Genomic DNA, 20,968 nt, shown 5'->3' on the forward strand with positions numbered 1-20,968 from the left:
AACAGAAAAATGGGATGGAATATAGACAGAGGGACAACTGGAGTTACAAAGTACAAGTTCAGGGACGACGCCGGCAAAAAAAAAGTTTAAGGATGACCCGAGAAGGCTGGATACAAGTTCAGGGACGACGAGCGTAATTTTGTCTACTTAATACACCCTCACATGTCTGGCACATGACAAGATATAACGGAAAAAGTGGAAAAAGTTAATGACTTTTTGACGGACGGACGTCTCTCGTTAAACATTACAACATGAGGGACGAGCTTAGAAAAAATAAAAAGACGAAGAGTGAAATTTGAGTATAAATTTAGGGACGAACCATGTAATTTGTCTAAATTCAAATCCAAATTCAATTAAAATAAAAATATAAATTAAACGAGTAATGAGTAATTAGTCTTATTCATAACACCCGGTATTCCAGATCGATAGATGTGAATGATTTTTCCTGGGAAGGCGGGTGTGGAATGGCCAATTGTCATCCACTAAAAACAGATGACAAATTAATTAATTAATTTAAATAAGTGATAGAGTGAATGGAATTAAAGTCTTGTGGTTGCCTTTTTCTTGTTTCTTCTACAATTGTTTCTTAATAATTATTGTTTTCAAGGTTTTCTCATGATTAAAACATCCTCAAAAGAGAAGAGCAGCATCACACGTGTGTGTTTATTACCGTATTTATAAATTCATTCATATTCATATATGGCAACTAAGCTCTGGTGTTACTCATCCTCCTGTTTCATATTCCATCATCAGCCAACAACACCTGCTGCTGCTGTTGCATCTACATTTCAATCTCAAAAGTCCAATATTAATAAAACATGTACAAGAAGATGTAGTTGTAGTAAAGCAGTAGAACATTCGCTGCCCAATCATCGTTACTCTGCTGCTGCTGTTGCTTCTTCCACTGATTCTTCATCAAATCTGCAAATTCCAGATGTGACTTTCAATGGGAATGGGAATCGAAGGGTTGACATGATGACGTCATCACATCCTCCTCGGTGGTTTTGTCCTTTGGATTGTTTCTCCTCCTCCCGTTTACCCAACTCCCCTCTTCTACTCTACTTACCAGGTATTCTATTATATTCTCTTCTATTATGTTCTGTTCTGTTGTGTACTCTTCTATATAATATAATAATAATAATAATAATAATAATAATAATAATAATAATAATAATAATAATACTAATAACTAATTAAAATAAAATTATGTATTTATATTTTTGTATTCTGATCTCATTGATCAGGGATAGGTGGATCTGGACTTGGCCTTTCTTTGCATCATCAAAGACTTGGACAGTAATTAGTTATCTACTACGTCACTTCAGTTACTAGTATATATTTGAATATGAATGAGTCTAATATATATTTAGACTATCAATATTATATGTGACATGCCCTAGTAACATGCCTAATTCATTTGTATTATTATTCTACTAACTAGGATGTTTGATATATGGTGCCTGCATATACCTCCTACTGATAGAACACCATTTCCAGGTATTCAACTTATATATATATATATATATATATATATATATATATATATATATATATATATATATATATATATATATATATATATATATATATATATATATATATATTATCATACGGTTTTTAGATATCCCTAGCTACACCTTTTACTGTATTCACCTTTTGCTTCATCGGTTAGATTTGTCTGTACGTACTAACTAAGACTTTGATTGGTTCAGAATTAGTGAAACTAGTTGAAAGCACTGTTAAGTCTCAGAATTACCAGTATCCTGGGAGGCCAATCTATCTTGTGGGCCAGTCTTTTGGGGCTTGCCTTGCACTAGCTGTTGCTGCACGCAATCCTCATATCGATCTTCTTTTAGTTTTAGCCAATTCAGGTGACACACTTACATAATTCAATTCAATACGCAATTATATTTGAGGATGTAGTATAGTAATCCATATGTTACATGCTCCTTTTTTGCAGCTACATCTTTCAATGGATCACATTTGCGTCCATTCTTACCCGTGTTAGAATCCATGTCAAAGGAACTTGATGTTGGACTTGATACTATTCTTAATCTGATTATTACAACAACAGGTGCTTTAAGGTTTCTCTTTTCACTTGTTACTTCTTTTATTTTTACAAATAATGAATATATATATGAAATGTGAATATAATATATCATATATTCATATTTATATGAATGAATAGGAGTAAGACGAAACTCGTTATAGTTTTGAAGTGATCGATTTCTGTTATTCATAAATGTAGGCATGGGAGCTGAAACTGCGGGGAAACGAGTTTCACAAGAAGTAGATACAAGGCTTTCAGAGGCTCTTATAGCCATGTCTTCTGACCTTCCTGTAAGCTTCAGATTTTCAATAAACGTAACTGCTTCGCATTATTTAAACTTGATTAGATTTTAAATACTGCGCTCTTATTATATGCATATCTTCTGTAAGTGACACTTGTGATCAATAAGTGTATGAATGGCATATCTTGTCTTTTAACCTAAGTTTTGTTTCAACGACTTTTTGTATTTGAAAAAATAGGTGAAACTATTGAGTTATCTTGTTATTTACTTGACCTAGATTATCATTGAACTTTCATATACTTCATATGAAATTATTATATGTTATTGCTTATATTTTAAAAGTGTTACGGTTGAACCCAACCTGATTTATCCCGTTTCGTGCCGCACCAAAAATTACCTGTTGGACCAGTTGCCCAACTAACAAATTTCCCTTCAACTTATTATAATATTAAAACAAACTGATGTTTGATGTTACAGGCCCTAACTGAAGTAATCTCGTTTCAAACACTTGTATGGAAATTGAGGTTGCTTGATTCAGCTTGTTCATACACCAACTCACGCCTTCATGCTGTCAAAGCTCAGACACTAATTCTATCTAGGTTTCACCATCTTTTTCATTTTAACGTATTTAATCTAAATTTGATGTATTACGAGCAAATGTTTTTGAAGAAAATTCAAAACAAATTCTGCTTAGACATTTAATGGTTTGTCATGGTCTTGAACCTGGCCAACTGTCAACTTAACTATCAAACTGAACTAGCTCAAGGTAAATATATATGTAACCTTTTAATTCATAAAACTAATGATCCCTGCAGTGGCAGAGATCAGTTATTACCAAGTCGAGAAGAAGGTGAGAGACTTAATCGTATACTCCCAAAATCTGACATTCGTATATTCGATGACAGTTCTCACATGCTCTTTATGGTACAAAAATTCATTCATTTATCTTTTATTCTATTAATTTTGTATCTAGATGTTAAACTTATATACACGTCCCAGGATCAAAATCAAGACCTAGTTACCATTTTAAAAGCTACCAGCTTCTATCGCCGTACAAGAAATATTGATTACGTATCAGATTACTTACCACCAACCCCCAACGAATTCAAAAAAGAAAGAGAATCATTCAGGTATACCTCAACACAACCACATTAAGTATCTGTGTTTTATATACATAAAAATAACTAATTAAAAACAATGTATAAAATATGCAGATTTGTGGAGGAAGCTTTCTCTCCGGTAATGTTATCAACGTTGGAAAACGGGAATGTCATTAGGGGACTCTCGGGGATTCCATCAGAAGGTCCCGTTTTATTTGTCGGGTATCACATGATGTTAGGGCTTGAATTGGCTCCTTTGGTTGCAAATATATATTCTGAACGAGGGATAATTGTGCGTGGACTAGCACATCCACTGATGTTTAATAAATTAAAAGAAGGAAGATTACCTGATACATCTCAATATGATACATCCAGAATTATGGGTGCGGTTCCTGTGTCAGCAACCAACCTTTTTAAACTCTTGAAATCAAAGTCCCATATCCTGCTGTATCCAGGTGGCATGCGCGAGGCTCTTCATCGAAAGGTATGTAAAATTATAACTTTTCTTTTTTCATGGATGATCGAATTGATTTTTTGATTATTTAGGGTGAAGAGTATACATTATTCTGGCCAGAGCAGTCAGAATTTGTGAGGATGGCTGCTAGATTTGGAGCAAAAATTGTACCATTTGGTGTTGTTGGAGAAGATGATATTGGTGAAGTAAGGCTTCTAATATCTTTATTTGAAATATAAATAAATAAATCCTTAATGTAATCATCATGATTTTTAAAATGACTTATGACTTTTCTTTCTGTATTCAGTTAGTTTTTGACTATAATGACCAAATGAAGGTTCCATATCTGAGAAACTTTATTCAGGAATTAACAGATGAGGCAGTACAACTCAGGTACCAAAAAATTTGTTTGTAATATTGATTTTTTCAGTAAGTGATGGAGTGATATCATGGTATTATTATGCATGCATTGACAGGAGTAATAATGAAGGAGAGGTGGCTAACCAAGATGTACACTTGCCAGTGATGCGTCCTAAACTTCCTGGGCGCTTCTATTACTTATTTGGGAAAGCGATTGAGACAAAGGGTATGTTTTATTACTATATATTATTCGACATTAATTTGAAGCACATGTGTATTTTATATGTTAGTGCAAATGTATAGATGTTGTTAAATGCGATTGCAGGGAGACAGCAAGAGCTAAGGAATAGGGACAAGGCACACGAGCTGTACTTACAAGTGAAGTTGCAAGTAGAGAGTTGTCTTGCTTATCTAAAACAAAAGAGAGAAAATGATCCTTATCGGAGTATTCTATCTCGATTACTTTACCAGCTCCAGAATGGTCTTGAGAGTGAGATACCAACATTTGAACCATAAAATTCGATATTTTGACAGTAAGATAGAGATAATGCTGCATAAGAATTATAGATGTACAAGGATGAAATAGACTACCAAAAGTCATTGGCTTAGCACTAGTCACGAGGTTATGGCTCACAAGGTTATAAGTTCAAGTTTAGGGCGAACAATGTGTATATGTTCGTGGATAAAAATCATGTTGAGAGTATTGAGTTAGCCATTAAAAAAAAAAAAAACAAATAAATAGATAGATAAAAAGAACGCTGAATATGAATAGAATAGATATCAAACAAATAAAATGATCAATTTTGTTGGATAAAAATCATGTTGAGAGTATGATTTAGCCTTTCTCAGAGGCATTGGCTATTTGGCTAATTCAGCTTTGAGAGCCTGTAACAAAGATGAATGCCAACTTGATAGCTCACCACAAGACCACTTTCATTTCCGAACACCATTCGAAAAACGCTCTTATAGCGTGCAATCTAGCTGTAGCAGTAGTATGTAATATATATCCACCTCCATTTGAATAAAACTGTTGAATTAAACGCTTTTAAGCTACCCATGTTTAAACTCACTTTATGTAACGATGCCATCACTATAATCCCACTTAACCCGCACCATCTTTTTTGCTCCATTCTCACTTCCCCAAAAGAATCTAACACAAGCTTTCAAGATACTTCAAAAACAGTTTTCGGGCATTTAGATGATAAAATGTAATAGATCCCTAAAGTACAAAGAATCGATTTAATCAAACTTAGCCTACCTCCGATGGATAACAGATTCGATTTCCACTTTGTTAACCTTTTATCAAACCGATCTTTGATAGAATCCCAATGCTTAATGCTTTTCATGTTAAAACCCATAGGCAAGCCTAGATAAGCAAAAGCGCAACCCCTGGCCGACAACCTGTAACATCGGACATATCTTGGATCTCATCCCTGCTCACACTAACACCATAAACGTTTATTTGTTGATGCTAATATTGAGACCTAAAACAATAGCAAACTTGTTAAATATATTAACAATATTCGACATCTAACTCCTGGCCCCCAATCTGAAACAATAATGACATTGACGTCCGCGTAAAATGAACGAGAACTACGCATAACACTTCCCAATCTCTTAGAAGAACCGAGTTTATACCGTAAGCCATCTTTTAATCAGTAGAGTTTAAAGAGATCAAGGTGTTACCAAGACAAAATGAACATTAGTACACTTGTTTGGCCTAATACAACTGGACAAGTACTTAGTATATTAACTGAAAATGTTACTGTGGCATGGATAAGTTTGCTCGGACTACAACAGGTGGCAATACAGTAGAAGCATAATGCAGTATAATACATGAAAACTACATAAAACTAAAACAGCAGTAGTATACATAAAAGGAGATCATAACGCCTGATTAAAACAGGATGATGTGTTTTCATAAAACTTGAATCAATCTACAAAAGAAGCAGACCTGAAAATGAATACGGAGTAAAAAAAAAAAAAAATTGCCAATGCGAGTTGACAGTACCCAAATCCTTATCATAATGCTAACGTTTACCAGAGTACAAAAACCGTACTTTCTTAAATTCGTAATAGCCAAGCGTCAGAATATTAGACAGTAATAATCATAAAATTTACAATATCACACAGCTTTCTTTTTACATCACAATCATCAATCAATATCAATAAAAAAGCTAATGACGTACAATTGAGAAAGAAAAAAATAAAATCAACCAGCTGTTATTTTACACACTTATCAAACAGCTGAATCTCCTTCCCAAACATAAGAATCATATATTTGACAAATCACACAACAATTTGGAGATGAGATAAAAATAAATAATTAATAATAATTAAATTCAATGCAAATGGAATTTATTTATTTTGCAGCCCTGAAAAGTTGACTTCCAAGGGTCACAACCGGGGTTCCTTCCCCCATGATTGTCGTCAAGCTCATTTCTTTGTCGAGAATTCGATCCAATTCAGTTACGACATAACTCATTGCAGGTCTTCTCTCACTAGAAACCTCGACACATCCAATTATCAAGTGGATGTACTCTTCCATACCTTCGGTTGTGAAGCTGTTCCCAAGTCGTGGATCAATAATACTAGAAATAGTGCCTGCTTCTTGACAGTTTTGCACCTTTAGGAATAACAACAGAAAACATATCAGATTTGTTTAAACACAAGCAGAACTCGGAATTACTCGGCGAGTACTGGGCAAGTTCTCGGCCAAAGCTTACTCTGAAAATCAGTCAAAACTGGTCAAATCTCGGTCAGAGTCAAACTTGGTCAACATACGAGTATTCCCCAGAAAATCAGTCAAAATTGGTCAAAACTCGGTCAAAGTCAGACTAGGTCAAATATCCGAGTACTCCCTGAAAAATCAGTCAAAATTGGTCAAAACTCGGTGAAAGTCAAACTTGGTCAACATCCAAGTACTCCCCGAGTTGCCAAGTGCTCCCTAAAAAGAGAGTCTCGACCGAGTATTCTCGAGTAACGATTTTTGCAACCTCGACAAAGATGCAGGACTAGTAATGAATTAGTTGAATACCCATTCCGCAACGTTTTGGTTGGAGTCTGAAGATAGCAATTCTACTGCTTCCTTCCCACTTACCAACTCGAGCAAAAATACACCAAAGCTGTATATGTCACTCTTTTCAGAGAAGCGTTTAAACTCTCTCACCCTATAAAAAAGTAGAGTTTCAGAATAAGTTTTTAGAAAATTTTTGTGAATAAAAATTAAGTCTACGGAGAGGGTATAACTCACTCTGGTGCAAGGAAAATCTCATCAGCTGTAATTTGAGAGGAGGACGAGGACGCTGAGTCAGCTCGTCCCAGAAAGTTGCGGACCCCTGCATCAGCAACTTTAGCTATAAAGTTCTCATCTACAAGAACATTGGCTGTTTTGAAATCCTTATGAGCCAACCGGGGGCTTAGGGAGTGGAGGTGAACTAAACCTGAATTGGAAAATATAATTTGGTGGTTACTTGTATAAATCTTGTTATTATTATTATTTTTTTTTTTCTTTTTTATGCTATCAATAATATATAGTGACCATAAAGTAGCTTAAATCATTTTAATTGAACTTACAGAATACTTTTTGTTTTTAATCTACAAAAAAGATGAAGAACTAATACCAGGAAAGCCAAAAATGCTCACTGATTTTGCAGAGGATCACCTTTAGCTGCACCAATAGCTATTGAAAGCCTATGCTTGAATTCAAGCTTCTCTTTAGTCACCTGACCCTCCCCTGCATGTTCAAAACACAAATTAAAATCAGGAAGGTATATAATTAATTTAAATGGTAGGTACAAAAATCTAAAAAATTACAGAGGTAGAAAAAAAAAAAAAAAAAAATAGATAGAGGATTACCATACAAGTGGATCGAAACACTTCCATTTGGAACGTACTCGTAAACAAGGATCTGTTGACCGTTTGCTTGACAGTAACCTAGAAGGGTCACTATATTCCGATGCTGAATAGATGCCAGATACCTTGCCTGATTTAACGTGGAATCATTCCACAAGATGCCAAAAGCAAGATAAAAGAAAAAAATCAAACCTTGTACATTTGGAAAGTAGACAAGTTTTGAATGTACATTTTACACCTTGATCATTTTCAATGCAACAGTAAGTAGTCATTTCATTTACAGAACAAATTAGACAAAAAAAATTCTTCAATTGCAAAATCTAAACTGGTTTTTACCTCTTCAATGAATTCTTGAGTAGGGGGAGAGGGTCGACTTTTTATTGCTACTAACATACCATCATGAAGTAAGCCTTTATACACCGCCCCAAATTTTCCTTCCCCAATCAAACTCTTGTCACTAAAATTTTTGGTAGCCAACGACAATTCCTCAATCTCAAACCGCCTGGTTTCTCGGATCACTAATTCAACCCCTTGAGGTCTTCCTCCAACTGAATATCATATACATATTTTGAGCAACTAATATATTATATTATATTATATACTCAGTACAAGTATATGCTAATAATATTTTACATTGAGCTTCAATTAGTAGTATAACAAAATTACATACAGTGTACCTTGAGATGGATCAGAAGAAGCACCTTCTGAGGTTCTGGAGGCACTCCTGTTATTACAAAGAAACAACCATGTAACTAAAATCACAACGCCAATCAACGCTACAGCTCCTGCAGCACCTCCCACTATTGCTGCAAGAGTCCTTGACATTTGGTTGGTATCACCACCTACTTCTATTCACCTGTCTAATTAAACACACAAAATGGTGTCCAAATGGGTAAAAAACAAAATCAATTCTGAAACCTAACTATCAACTGTAATACGAGTGACAGCTGGGGAAATGTAAAGTACATTTTGAAACCAGAATGTAAAGAATACCCAAATTAATCAACTGTTGTTGTACAACAGAATTGAAACCAGAATAGCAGCTTAGCAAGATCCCTAAAAGACCCAACTTCATCTGCCAATAATGGATGATGTTGAAGAAATAGGGTGTCCTCAGCAACCACAGACCAGATGATGAATTTATTTCAAAATTAAGAATCAGTGTAGGCTGAAAACAAGGTCAATAATCAATCAGTTGTAAAGTAATGAAATTGATGAATGATTGAAGATGGGAATATATCTGTAAAGGCTAACAAATAAGTAGCTAATAATATAGAATGGAATCAAGGATGAATTTACAATTGAATTAAAAAAAAAAAACAAAAAAAAAAAAAACTATCTCATCATTTGGACAGAGAGAAACAATGCCGACAGAAAGTGACCTTGCGCCGACACAGACACACACATTCGGAATCCGACTTGCAGTATAATAATTATAATAATAATAATTTTATTATTATTGTTATTATATTATATATTATTATATCCTTATTATATAAACAGAAAAAGAAAAAAGAAATGCTAAACTTACAGTATGTAGTTATGGTGAATTAAAACACCGCAAAGGGGCAATCGCCGTTTCCACTTTTTGATTAATTATTGACATAACTGTGTAATTCGTCCCTAAAGTTTGCATTTTTTTTCATCCTCGTCCCTAATGTAATTTTATCTCATCCTCACCCTTAAAGTTACAACTCAGTTTCAAATTGGTCCCCGCTGTTACCAGCCCGTTAACTGCAAACTAGAAAGGTATACTCACGTGACAAACACGTGAGGGTAATAATGTCATTTGCGTGTATTTATATTATGCATTCGTACAATAAATACTTTGGGGAAGAGAATGAAACCACCACATACTCTAAGGACCAAATGCGTAATTAAAATATATATTTATGTTCCCATCGTATGAATCTGCTTCCATTAGTTTCAGTTCATTAAACCCTAATTCCCAAATTGGATCTATTGTCACGAACCCTAATTCTAAAATTAGCAATATGGTTAATTGTTGGTGTGGTAGAAAAGCCATTCTTCGCATATCAAAGACTGTGAAAAACCCAGGAAGGAGATTCTACAGCTGCCCAATTCCGGTATTTACCATATTTTTTCTTTTTGAAATTCGTTAGTCGATTCATAGTTTATTATGAACTGTGATGTGAAATAATTGTTGTATTTTTTGTATAGTGGTCCGAATGTGAGTTTGTACAGTGGTATGACCCACCCGTGAAGTCACGAGAAGAGTTATTGGAGATGAATAAAATGCTTGCATTGAAACTCAAGAACGAGGAACGAAAAAGTAGACGTCTCCAGTTTCTATTGATTTTGTTATGTTTAGCTATTTTTTATTGCAAATTTTTATAGACAGTTGAACCAATTGTAGGTTTTTTGAGGATGTAAATGTACTTTTTTCGAATGTAATGCAGTTTGTGTACTTAATGGAAGTTCTCTTATTTGTGTTTAGTTTTTGTGCAACATTCATATTGTGCAGTTTTTTTTACCAATGTAAATACCATATTGTGCAGTTTGTACAGCATATTGTGCAGTTTGTGCAGCATATTGTGCAGTTTGTACAGCATATTGTGCAGTTTGTGCAGTTTGTTTGACTAATCAAAGTAACAAAATTCAAGTAAATAGCATATTGTGCAGTTTGTACAGCATATTGTGGTGTTTGTTTGACCAATCTAAATAGCCTATTTGTTCACTCATTTTGTTCAGTTCAAAGTAACAAAATTCAAGTAAATAACATATAGTGCAGTTTAAATAGCATACTATGCATCAGATTGTGCACTGTACAGCCTGTTCAGTTTAAATGAATTCGAATTATTTAAGTAATGTGTACTGTACAGCCTGTTCTGTTTAGTTTAGTGCAGTTCATCCAAGTACTACCAAAAAACATCAAAATAATAAAATTCCATGGCATGTTGCAGTCTTGCAGAGTATTATCAAAGTACAACCAAAAGAACAAAATACCAACAAAATAACATCTTGACCCAAAGTGGCAATGCCTACCCAAAGTACATATAATAAATCATGAAAAAACATTAAAATAAAAGTTCTTGATCCAAAGTTGCATAAAACACCAAAAGTAGCAATCTTGACCCATAATTGACCCATTGTTGATGCAAAGTAGCAATCTTGACCCTCATTGACCTTGACCGGTGTTGACACTGTCATTAGTACAACGCCTCTTGTTATGCCCAGGTTCCTTGCAATTACCACAACGATTAACTGTACCCTTCTTTGACAATTTGGTCTTTCCTTTCAAGTCAACTTTTTCATCCACCCCTTTCTTTCTATTCTTCTTAGGTCGTCCAGTTATAGCTTCCTTTATTGGAGGTAACAATTTGGTTGGTACATCACTCTTATGCCACAAATCTATTCCGTTGACTGGATTAATTTTGTATTTGTAAGTATTCTTCCAAGTATCCAACCAGTGTACTCGATGCACCCAAGACTTAAGTGGACCAACAGTCTCATCATTAACCCTAGACATATTCCAAAGTACAACCACTACATGTTTACAAGGTATACCCGTGAGCTCCCATCTTCGACAATCACACACTTTATTCACAATATCAACCACAACTTGTTCACCATTGGGTCCATTAACTTGGTACTTTCCATCACCATTCCATAAAACAGTCAACTTATGTGCATCTTTCTGATTTCCTTCAAATATTTTGGTTGCAGATAGAGTTCCATTCCCAATATATTCAACATCCTTATCAATACTAAAGTTAAATTCTTTCATATTAACCTCAGCATCATAAGCTTTCTCATGGTCATTAGGCACAAAGTCACTATCACTAGTTGCATCAGTTTTATCAGATTCATAGCCATCATCTACTTCATTACTAGCAGCCTTTGGGTCATTTTGCAAGAAATCAGACAATTGGGTCATGTTATCACTAGCTTTAATTTTATTGAAAACACTAGACCCATGCTCAATATAAAGACTGATTTCTTTATATAAACCAACATATTGACTCAAGAAAAATGTTGAACTATCAGAATCAATAGGACATAAACCATAATCCAAACTAGTACAAGGAATGAGATAATGATAAAACATTTTACTTGAACCATCATATCCCAATTCCTCTACAATATCAGTCACCTTTTTAGATGAAAAATCAACCATGTTAACCATATCCACATAAGTAATATTACCACTCAAGTATTCACGACATGGGTTATCACTAAAATATCCTCCATGATGCATCTTCACAGTACATAATTCTGGAAAAATGGCTGTAATAAAAAAAAATCAATGATGGATGTAACAGTAATTCTGGATAAATAGCAGTTAGAAAACTTCCTGTAAATCTAAAATAAAAAAAGCTGTTGTAAATCTAAAACAACTATATAACTGTTAGAACAAGCTGTTGTAAATGGCTGTAAAAACGGCTGTAACAGGATGTTGTAAATTACTGAAACAAGAAAATTATTCTGAACGAATGAAACGATATAAATGTGATGAATACTTACAATATAATTGTTCTAAATGTAAAACATCCAAGTTTGCATACTCCGTTCGTATTGTGTACGTAGGAACATCCATTGGTAGATCGATAATGGAAAGAATTTTTTAGGGTTTGCTTGATGAATGAAGGTTTACGTGATGATTAATATGAAACGTAGACTGGTACATCAGATAAACCAAAAGTCGTCTGTCATATACACTTATACATAGCCGGCTTATTTTAATAGGGTTTATATAAGTTAAATAGCTAAAATACTAATATGCCCTTGGTGTTTAAACACGTGACTAGTCATAAACTGCTAAGATTTAACGGCAGTTACCATTAAGGACCAAATTGAAACTGAGTTGTAACTTTAAGGGTGAGGATGAGATAAAATTACATTAGGGACGAGGATGAAAAAAAATGCAAACTTTAGGGACGAATTACACAGTTATGTCTTAATTATTAGTATATGTTATATTTACAGGCACATGGGAAAAGAAACCTTCTTTGGTAAATGACCAGTGACGATGATTACAAGATATGAACACAACGTTAAAAGATAATACTCGTACCAGATTTGACTGCAGGTTTTAGATGAAGAAAACTCATCAGTAAAATTAAAATTAATTACAAACTACAATTACAATGTTTACTACTTGTAGTAAAAAAAAACACATAAGAGCACCAGGAGTGGAAGTCAGCCTCCCCACGTCGCACACCTCGTCGCCTATTTGTCCACTCCCTCCTCCCGTCGCATACCTCCGTCCCCCTTAGGTCAGTCGCTATGACGACGGATGTCACCCCCTTTTTTTTATTTTTGCATTTGTTTTTCAAAGGGATAAATTATTAAATATAATAAAATATTATTTTAATACACTAACTAACCCACTAACTGACACAGGTCATCACTCCCCACTTTTTCTGACTCAGCAAATCACGTCTGGCATGCTAAATGACCTGGGTCACCACTCCCAGTGCTCTAAGTATATGTACGTGTGATGGGGCCAAGTGGTAACTATGGGCTGTAAAGTAATATAATTGTACCGCCAGGCTACCGGTAAGATTTTAAAATAAAAATATAATAAATTAACAAGAAGAAGGTGAAGTAATACAATAATGTAGTGATCATGCCTAAATCTGGTTTGGTGAATTATAGATTTGGACTTGAGTGCTTGATTTGTGAAAAAGAATCGATCGAATGTTTTAAATCGCAAACCCCGATTTGAAATCTGGATTCCAAATGCGTAAAACAAACGAGGGGATTAACCTCACTCTATTAGATCGAATGAGTTAATATCTTGGATAAAAGTTAACTCCGATATCAACCGGAATATTTATCGGAGTTGTATTTTTAGCTGGATAACGTTACAGTAAGATTTTTTGGGCAGAGTAACGGTGTGTGTCCAGTGGTCTGTAATGAATGACCATTGAGTGTATTTAAAGGTGTTTTGAGGAAATGATGACGCGGCGTATGTCCCTTTCATGGTTATAACGAACTTTTCATGAGCTGACGTGGCACCTGTCCTTTTCATTGCATAACAAACAGATCCTAACGAACTTTCCTAGATTCTCGGGCTGAGGTGGCACACAACCCGTTTGTGTGTCTGTTCTGGGACCAAATGCTTGTTCCGGGACTATGCTCTATTTCGAGACTATGCTCCACTCTGAGACTATATGATAGCCTTGATGTGATATAGTTGTTCCAGAATGGTGTGGCTGATCCAACTACGATGTGACAGACGAATTTCTTCACGGTGTTCTCCTGACCAGGTATGGTTGCAATCGGTTCATATATTCATCCTAGTGTTCTTTTATCGGGGGTTTGTAGGATAACTAGTGTATTTGGCTGAGTAAACCTTGGCGTGGCAACATAGCTTGTGACCTTTTCGACACATGCGTACCCGGGTGAATGGTGCCGTTGTCTGACTCACTTGTCTGGATAGGATGGGCTTAATGCGGAGTGACGACCTGCTCTTATTCAAGGTGCTTCTTCCCAGATGTGCACTTGAATGGTCTTCTGGATGGCTTTCTTGAGAATGTTCAAGAGAATGCACTCCTTCCTGGACTGATATGCCAATTAAGTTCAAGACGGAACTTTTGTCAAATTGTGAAAAGATGCGTTTAATCAATACGAGTCATTATGCGTATCATCATGTACATTTTGATTAAATTACACAGTTGGTCCTTAATATTTTATTCAAATTTTATGAATGTATTTAAATTATTTTTGACGCGAATAACACTAATGTTTGCATATATTGTGGGTTTGGTACCTGACTCTAAGAGACGTTAGTCATTTGCTGTTAAATAACTCCATGTGCACCTCATGTGATGATATTTTTGTCATTTTACTCGTCGGTTATCTTTCTCTTCCTTATCGATCTCTTTACTCTTTTTCCTCTAGTAACTCATGTCCCCTTTAACCCACCTGCAAATAGCATCATGCCAAAACGTCTAAATTATGTCAATTTATTTTCTTAAAGTTGCAAACAACAAATCAAGATTTAATGTTACTAGACAATGAGTTATAAGAGGTGTGGGTTAAATGAGACGATGAGTTACAAGAGGCAAAAGAGAAAAGAGATGAATAAGAAAGAGAAAGAGAAAGGTAGGTAAAACGATAAATATACCCTCACATAAGGTGCACAAGTGTTATTTAACGGCAGTCGACTAACATGGATAATAGAATCGCAAATATAACAAATATTATATGCAATAAAAATTGTTAAAAAGAATATAGCTTAATAAAAAAAACATTTGTCGCCTGTGATATGCTAATCACCAGCTATCCAGCTGCCGTGAATTGTGTTATTCTAGTTTTCAATTTAGTAGTTCCATATAATTATAATATCTATAATAATTTCTAATAATAATAATGCAAATCAAACTATATTTCCAAATTGATAAATGAGCAGGTTGTAAATTAAATACGGATATATGAGATTAGAAAAGTTAGGCCATATAATTTATAGTTGCGACTTGTGTTTTAAAGGAGACTTACATTTATTTGGTCATATTAGTGTGGTTAACGATTGCGGTAATTTTGTTGCTTCGGCTCCAGACCCGAATACCTCTGTTTCTCCTTTTGGGACGAATAGTGATCTGCGTACAGGGGGCTTAGATCCCACCGATTGTGATGATGGGCCTTTTTTTTTTGGAAAAAGAGGTGCGAATTCTAAAGATTGTGTTATTGGGTTGGATTCCAGTGTTATTATCAGGTCCAGTTCATTTGCTTCTCTAGCACCTAAATTCGATAAGTCAAATGGGAAGGGTCATGTGATTGAACGGACGGGTCCATTTGAATCCACATCTTCCCCTTCCCCATTTGCGGTGTTTAACGAAATGATGGACAACATGGAGGGTGTTCAAAAGGGACTTGTTATTAATTCAAGTGACCCTCCTAATTCAATGGTTTAACCTAAAAAGCAAAAAATAAAATAAAACGAAAAAAGAAGAAATTGGTTCAGGAGCAGACAAGGATACTTTCGGTGATTTTATCAAGGATGCTCGAGTTATTATTTTTGTGCCTTCGATCGTTATTCTTTTGGTTTTTTGGTGGTTTCTAATCTTACGTGTGTCGTCTACATTCATTTTCATCTTCCTTATATTGTTGTGTTAGAATGTGACTTTTGTGTTTTGGTTTGCTTCGATTAGGTTTTGATGTCGTGAGCTTGTAACACCCTGTTTTTTAGAAACGTATTGCTTTGGACGTCGTTTGAGTTCCAAGGTATGTCATCGATCTTTAGAATGTAAAATTGACCGCGTTTGACCTAAAAATTGACCAAAAGAGAAAGTTGCTGAAACTGCAGGTCATCGCGGTCGCGACAAACCATATCGCGGTATGTTAACAGGTGACTAGTAGTTTTGGTTCGCAGGATCGCGGTCGCGACCAGACCCATCGCGGTCGCGACGCGTGTCTGGCAACAAATTTTTAGACCATGTTTTTGGGTTTTAAAAAGGGGCATAATGATCTTTTCACTTTGAGGTCGAGTTTTAGGCCACAAATCTGGTTCAAAGATCATCTTGAGCTCATTTCTTATCCATTAAAATGCTCCCATTTAGAGAGAGAGAGAGAGAGAGAGAGAGTAAGAACCCTAGAAAGAGAAAGTTTGATTCAAGTGAAGAAGAAGCTATTTCTCACCAATTGGTGTTGGATTTTTATTGAATCCACTTGCTAACCTTCTTTTGGTGTCGTGGTAAGTTCCAATTCCAAGTTCTATTGTTTATTTTAAGTTATGGCTAGGGTTTTGGTCATGTGTTAGGTGTAAGCCCCATTTCTTTGGTAAATTGGGGATTTTGGGTAAGATTTATGTACCTAGACCCAAAGATATATAATCTAGGGTTTGATGTTGTAAATTCGGGTTTATGAGTCTTAAATTATTGTTGAATCACTAGCACAATTATGTGTTAGTGAATGGGTGTTGTTAGGTTCCATGGTTGACCCAAATGTAAGTGTTGACCTTGAAATGGGCCAAATGCGTGTTGTGTGACCCAACTAGCAAGATGATGATTTAATTACTCAAAACTTGTATTAGTTAGTGTATTTGGACTATAATCACTAGTTATTAGTGATTTGTGATAGTCATGGCCTAGTGTGTGTGTGTTAGTAGTGCAAATGGGGTCACATTTGCACTATGGTTCATAATTGCACTAGGGGTTATGAGTTGGTAAGTAGTCCAACTTGTCTGTGTGTGTTAATTGTGTGATTAATGTAATAGGTACATTGCTTTGAAGGTTGCATGATTTTATATTATCGTGACCTAAGCGATAAGGTGAGTGAAATAATTATACATGTATGTATATGGTGTATTTACTTGTGTGGGATGCGATGTGGGTTTAAAGTTCAGGCGTTCGATACTACATCGTATTGGAATGTGATACGGGTTTAAAGTTCGGGCGTTCGATACCATATTATCATGTGTGCGTGGGCGTGAAGTGTGGGTTTAAAGTTCGGGCGTTCGATACCACATTTCACGAGACGGGTAGGTTTAAATTTCAGGCATTCGATACCACCCAGGGGTTAGTGATACAACGCGTATGTATACTAATGGTTATTGCGAACACTGATGGTCATTTGCGAGTACCATTCCCTTGTGCTTATGGTTAACCACGAAAGGACCCATTCATATACATTATAAACGATTCACAATAGTTGATTTCATCGCGAGGTACTTGACCTCTATATGATACATTTTACAAACATTGCATTCGTTTTAAAAGACAAACTTTCATTTCATCGATAGTTGACAGGCATGTCTACCCTTTCATAATTTATCCAAACTATAAATGGCTTAATAGTAATCTTGTTGAACTCAACGACTCGAATGCAACGTCTTTTGAAATATGTCATGAATGACTCCAAGTAATGTCTCTAAAATGAGCAAATGCACAGCGGAAGATTTCTTTCATACCTGAGAATAAACATGCTTTAAAGTGTCAATCAAAGGGTTGGTGAGTTCATTAGTTTAACATAAATAATCATTTCCATCATTTTAATAGACCACAAGGTTTTCATTTTCAGTTCTCATAAATATACATCCCATGCATAGAGACAAAAATATCATTCATATGGATTGAACACCTGGTAACCGACCTTAACAAGATGCATATAGAATATCCCCATCATTCCGGAACACCCATCGGACATGATAAAATCGAAGTACTAAAGCATTCCAAATTTCAGAATGAGGCTTGTTGGGCCCGATAGATCTATCTTTAGGATTCGAGTCAATTAGGGGGTCTGTTCCCTAATTCTTAGGCTACCAAGCTAAAAGGGGCATATCCGGCTTCGATCCATTCAACCATATAATGTAGTTTCAATTACTTGTGTCTATTTCGTAAAACAGTTATAAAAATAGCGCATGTATTCTCAGTCCCAAAAATATATATTGCAAAAGCATTTAAAAAAGGAGCAAATGAAACTCACGATACTGTATTTTGTAGTAAAAATACATATGACGAAACTGAACAATGCAGGGTTGGCCTCGGATTCACGAAACTATATCATTTATATATATTAACACATATAATGGTAATCGAACAAATTTAGTTATTATTATTAATTGTTATTTTTGTAACTTGTACGTTTCATTAATAACTAAATTAACTATATTTATTTTTATATACATTAAATAGATAATTAATATTTAATACAAACATATTAATATAGTTATGTTTTATGTAAATAATATATTTTTATATAGAAAATCTTTATTTGATATATTAATAATACTAATAATAATGATGATAAAAATAATAATATTAGTGTTAGAAATAATAAAAATGATAATAAAAATAATAATGATAGAAATAATGATAATTCTAATAATAATAATAATGATAGTTCTAATAACAAAAAATGATAATTTTTATAAAAAAATTAGTTTTAATAATAATACTACTTACATTAAAAATGATGATAATAATAATAATAATAATAATAATAATAATAATAATAATAATAATAATAATAATAATAATAATAATAATAATAATAATATTGGTTTTAATTATAAGGATACTACTAATACTTATGATAATAATAATAAAAATTATATTTGTTAATCATAATCATAATATTAATGTTAATAATAACAATACTTAGCATAACAATGATAACAATAATAATACTAATAATTTAATTAATAAAAATAATAATAACAATAATAATAATAATAACAATAATAATAATAATTATAATAATCATAAAATTGAAGACTACCTCAAATAAAATGAGTCCCAAAAAAAATAACAGTCCATGCATGGACTCGAACCCGCGACCTCCCACTCAACCCCAAACACTCTCAACCATTGAACTGTATTTTACTTTCAGATATAGTTATTACACTAAATGGTTTTAACTCGATTTTCTGTAACCATCTTCAATAGTCAATACCATCATCAACCTTTTTTATTTCACAACACATTATCTATTATGATCATCCAATAACATCAATATCATATCGTCTTCACTCATCATCACATCATCATACGATCACTCATCATCATTTATAAATCCCTCGGCTCAATTAGAAAAACATATATACGGCCCATTCTAGTTTAAGGGGAAAAAAAAACTTGGTTAACTTTTGGTAGTCCAATAATACGGCCCAGCAGCCTTATGAAATAGAGTTTGGTGAATTTGGGTTCGTGTTTTAAATAAAAAACAGATAGGAAAATCAGAAGCAGTATAGAATAAGTGGGTATTAGGGTTTGGCCCTACAAGTAACAAAAATATAATCAATTAGCTGTTGTCGTGGGTGTTAGCTGTCAAACAGGAACCGACTAATAGCAATAAAAGTGAGTGGGGTTTCGATGTTGGGTTATTCTTTTGTGGATTGTCGGACATGAAGGAAAATCAAGTAACAGCGGCCTTGAATGATAATATCAATTGCAAACTGGTTCAACGTCAATGTTCATCATCATCTCATCTTTTCTGTTTCATCATCCCTATCAAATCTTGTATCATCTTTATTTAGCAGCAACGAGAAGAGAGTATTAGTAGGAGCAGTTTGTAGGGGTGTTGTTGAAACAGAAAATAAGAAGAACGCAACAGAAGTCACAGTCCATAATTCAAATTTTAAGAGAGAGAGAAAAAGAGAAGAGAGAGAGACAAGGGTGGTGATTAATGGAGAGGGTGGTGATGGTTTTGCAGTGGTGTTTGTTGGTGTGACTTCGGACAGAAACAGAAACCATAATAGTTGTTGCAGTCGACATTAAAAGGATTATTTGTTTTTCATTTGGGACTCGGTTGCAACAGGAAAATAGAAAAATTGTAGTAGCAGCAGGTTTCCCAAACGAGTTGCAGGTGGTTGTTTGGTGTTCATATCCGAAAGAAGAGAGAAAAGAGAGTGGTGTGTGTCGATCATAATGACAACGAATAGAAAGTACTTGGTGTTTGAGAAAAAAAATTATAATTATAGCAGTAGGGACTTACAACGGCAATAGCGAGAGGAAAAGATGTGGTTGTTGATCGTAGTAGAATAGAAGATGGCTAGCGATGGTTACAGTTGGTGTTCTTCGACTTAGTAGCATCCAAAGTGGCTACAAGGGGGTTACCAAGCCGTGGCAAAAGCAGTTCGAAGGTTGACTAAAGTGGTGACATGGTTGTTCATATTTGATGACGGGATTCGGTTATGATTATTGTGATTCAAGAGGCGGTTGTTTAGTGGTTGAAGAAGACAAAGTGGTGGTCGACGGTTGAACCATGAAACAAAAGATGCTAGTATTTGTTAATGGTGTTTCGAGTGAAGAAGAAGATGTGATTGAAGTGGTTCTCAATGATTTTTGTGGTGTGGATGATTAGGAGGTTGATGGTAGTGGATAAATGATCAGATATGTATGTATCTATATCTATGTGAATATGTAGATTATATATAAATATAGTTACACTGTAAAAATTGATTGAGATATAGTAGATAGACAAAAATAGTGACTTAAATATCT

The 20,968-nt window shown here is 34.5% G+C and overlaps 2 protein-coding genes and 1 long non-coding RNA gene across 8 annotated transcripts; 2 read left to right on the forward strand and 1 right to left on the reverse strand.

Moving 5' to 3' along the window:
• Nucleotides 1–436: 436 nt before the first annotated feature.
• On the forward strand, nt 437–5,022 carry LOC139867339 (phytyl ester synthase 2, chloroplastic-like). Of its 3 annotated transcripts, none has more exons than XM_071855707.1 (14): nt 437–1,069; nt 1,245–1,296; nt 1,442–1,497; nt 1,713–1,871; nt 1,961–2,074; nt 2,249–2,340; nt 2,769–2,890; nt 3,107–3,215; nt 3,291–3,421; nt 3,506–3,875; nt 3,938–4,051; nt 4,153–4,238; nt 4,322–4,431; nt 4,531–5,022. In XM_071855707.1, the coding sequence occupies exons 1-14, from the start codon at nt 700–702 to the stop codon at nt 4,719–4,721; spliced, it is 2,076 nt and encodes a 691-aa protein (XP_071711808.1). In that variant the 5' UTR covers nt 437–699; the 3' UTR covers nt 4,722–5,022. The 3 variants fall into 3 exon arrangements, with proteins under 3 accessions (XP_071711808.1, XP_071711809.1, XP_071711810.1); XM_071855708.1 differs by having other exon boundaries at nt 3,971–4,051; XM_071855709.1 differs by lacking the exon at nt 437–1,069 and having other exon boundaries at nt 1,242–1,303.
• A 1,322-nt stretch (nt 5,023–6,344) lies between these two features.
• LOC139866867 (proline-rich receptor-like protein kinase PERK3) lies at nt 6,345–9,436 on the reverse strand. Of its 4 annotated transcripts, none has more exons than XM_071855162.1 (8): nt 9,054–9,436; nt 8,738–8,916; nt 8,397–8,608; nt 8,064–8,190; nt 7,870–7,941; nt 7,459–7,648; nt 7,243–7,375; nt 6,345–6,831 (listed from the first exon to the last, which is right to left on the reverse strand). In XM_071855162.1, exons 2-8 carry the CDS (start codon nt 8,883–8,885, stop codon nt 6,568–6,570), a joined length of 1,146 nt encoding a protein of 381 aa, XP_071711263.1. In that variant the 5' UTR covers nt 8,886–8,916; nt 9,054–9,436; the 3' UTR covers nt 6,345–6,567. The 4 variants fall into 4 exon arrangements, with proteins under 4 accessions (XP_071711263.1, XP_071711262.1, XP_071711264.1 ...); XM_071855161.1 differs by having other exon boundaries at nt 8,738–8,920; XM_071855163.1 differs by lacking the exon at nt 9,054–9,436 and having other exon boundaries at nt 7,459–7,543; nt 8,738–9,044.
• A 565-nt stretch (nt 9,437–10,001) lies between these two features.
• LOC139865851 (uncharacterized) lies at nt 10,002–10,517 on the forward strand. The gene is made up of 2 exons (XR_011765121.1): nt 10,002–10,147; nt 10,242–10,517. It is a non-coding gene; the product is annotated as an uncharacterized lncRNA (long non-coding RNA).
• Nucleotides 10,518–20,968: the final 10,451 nt, after the last annotated feature.

This window comes from Rutidosis leptorrhynchoides, chromosome 9, assembly GCF_046630445.1.
Source record: "Rutidosis leptorrhynchoides isolate AG116_Rl617_1_P2 chromosome 9, CSIRO_AGI_Rlap_v1, whole genome shotgun sequence".
NCBI lineage: Eukaryota > Viridiplantae > Streptophyta > Magnoliopsida > Asterales > Asteraceae > Rutidosis > Rutidosis leptorrhynchoides.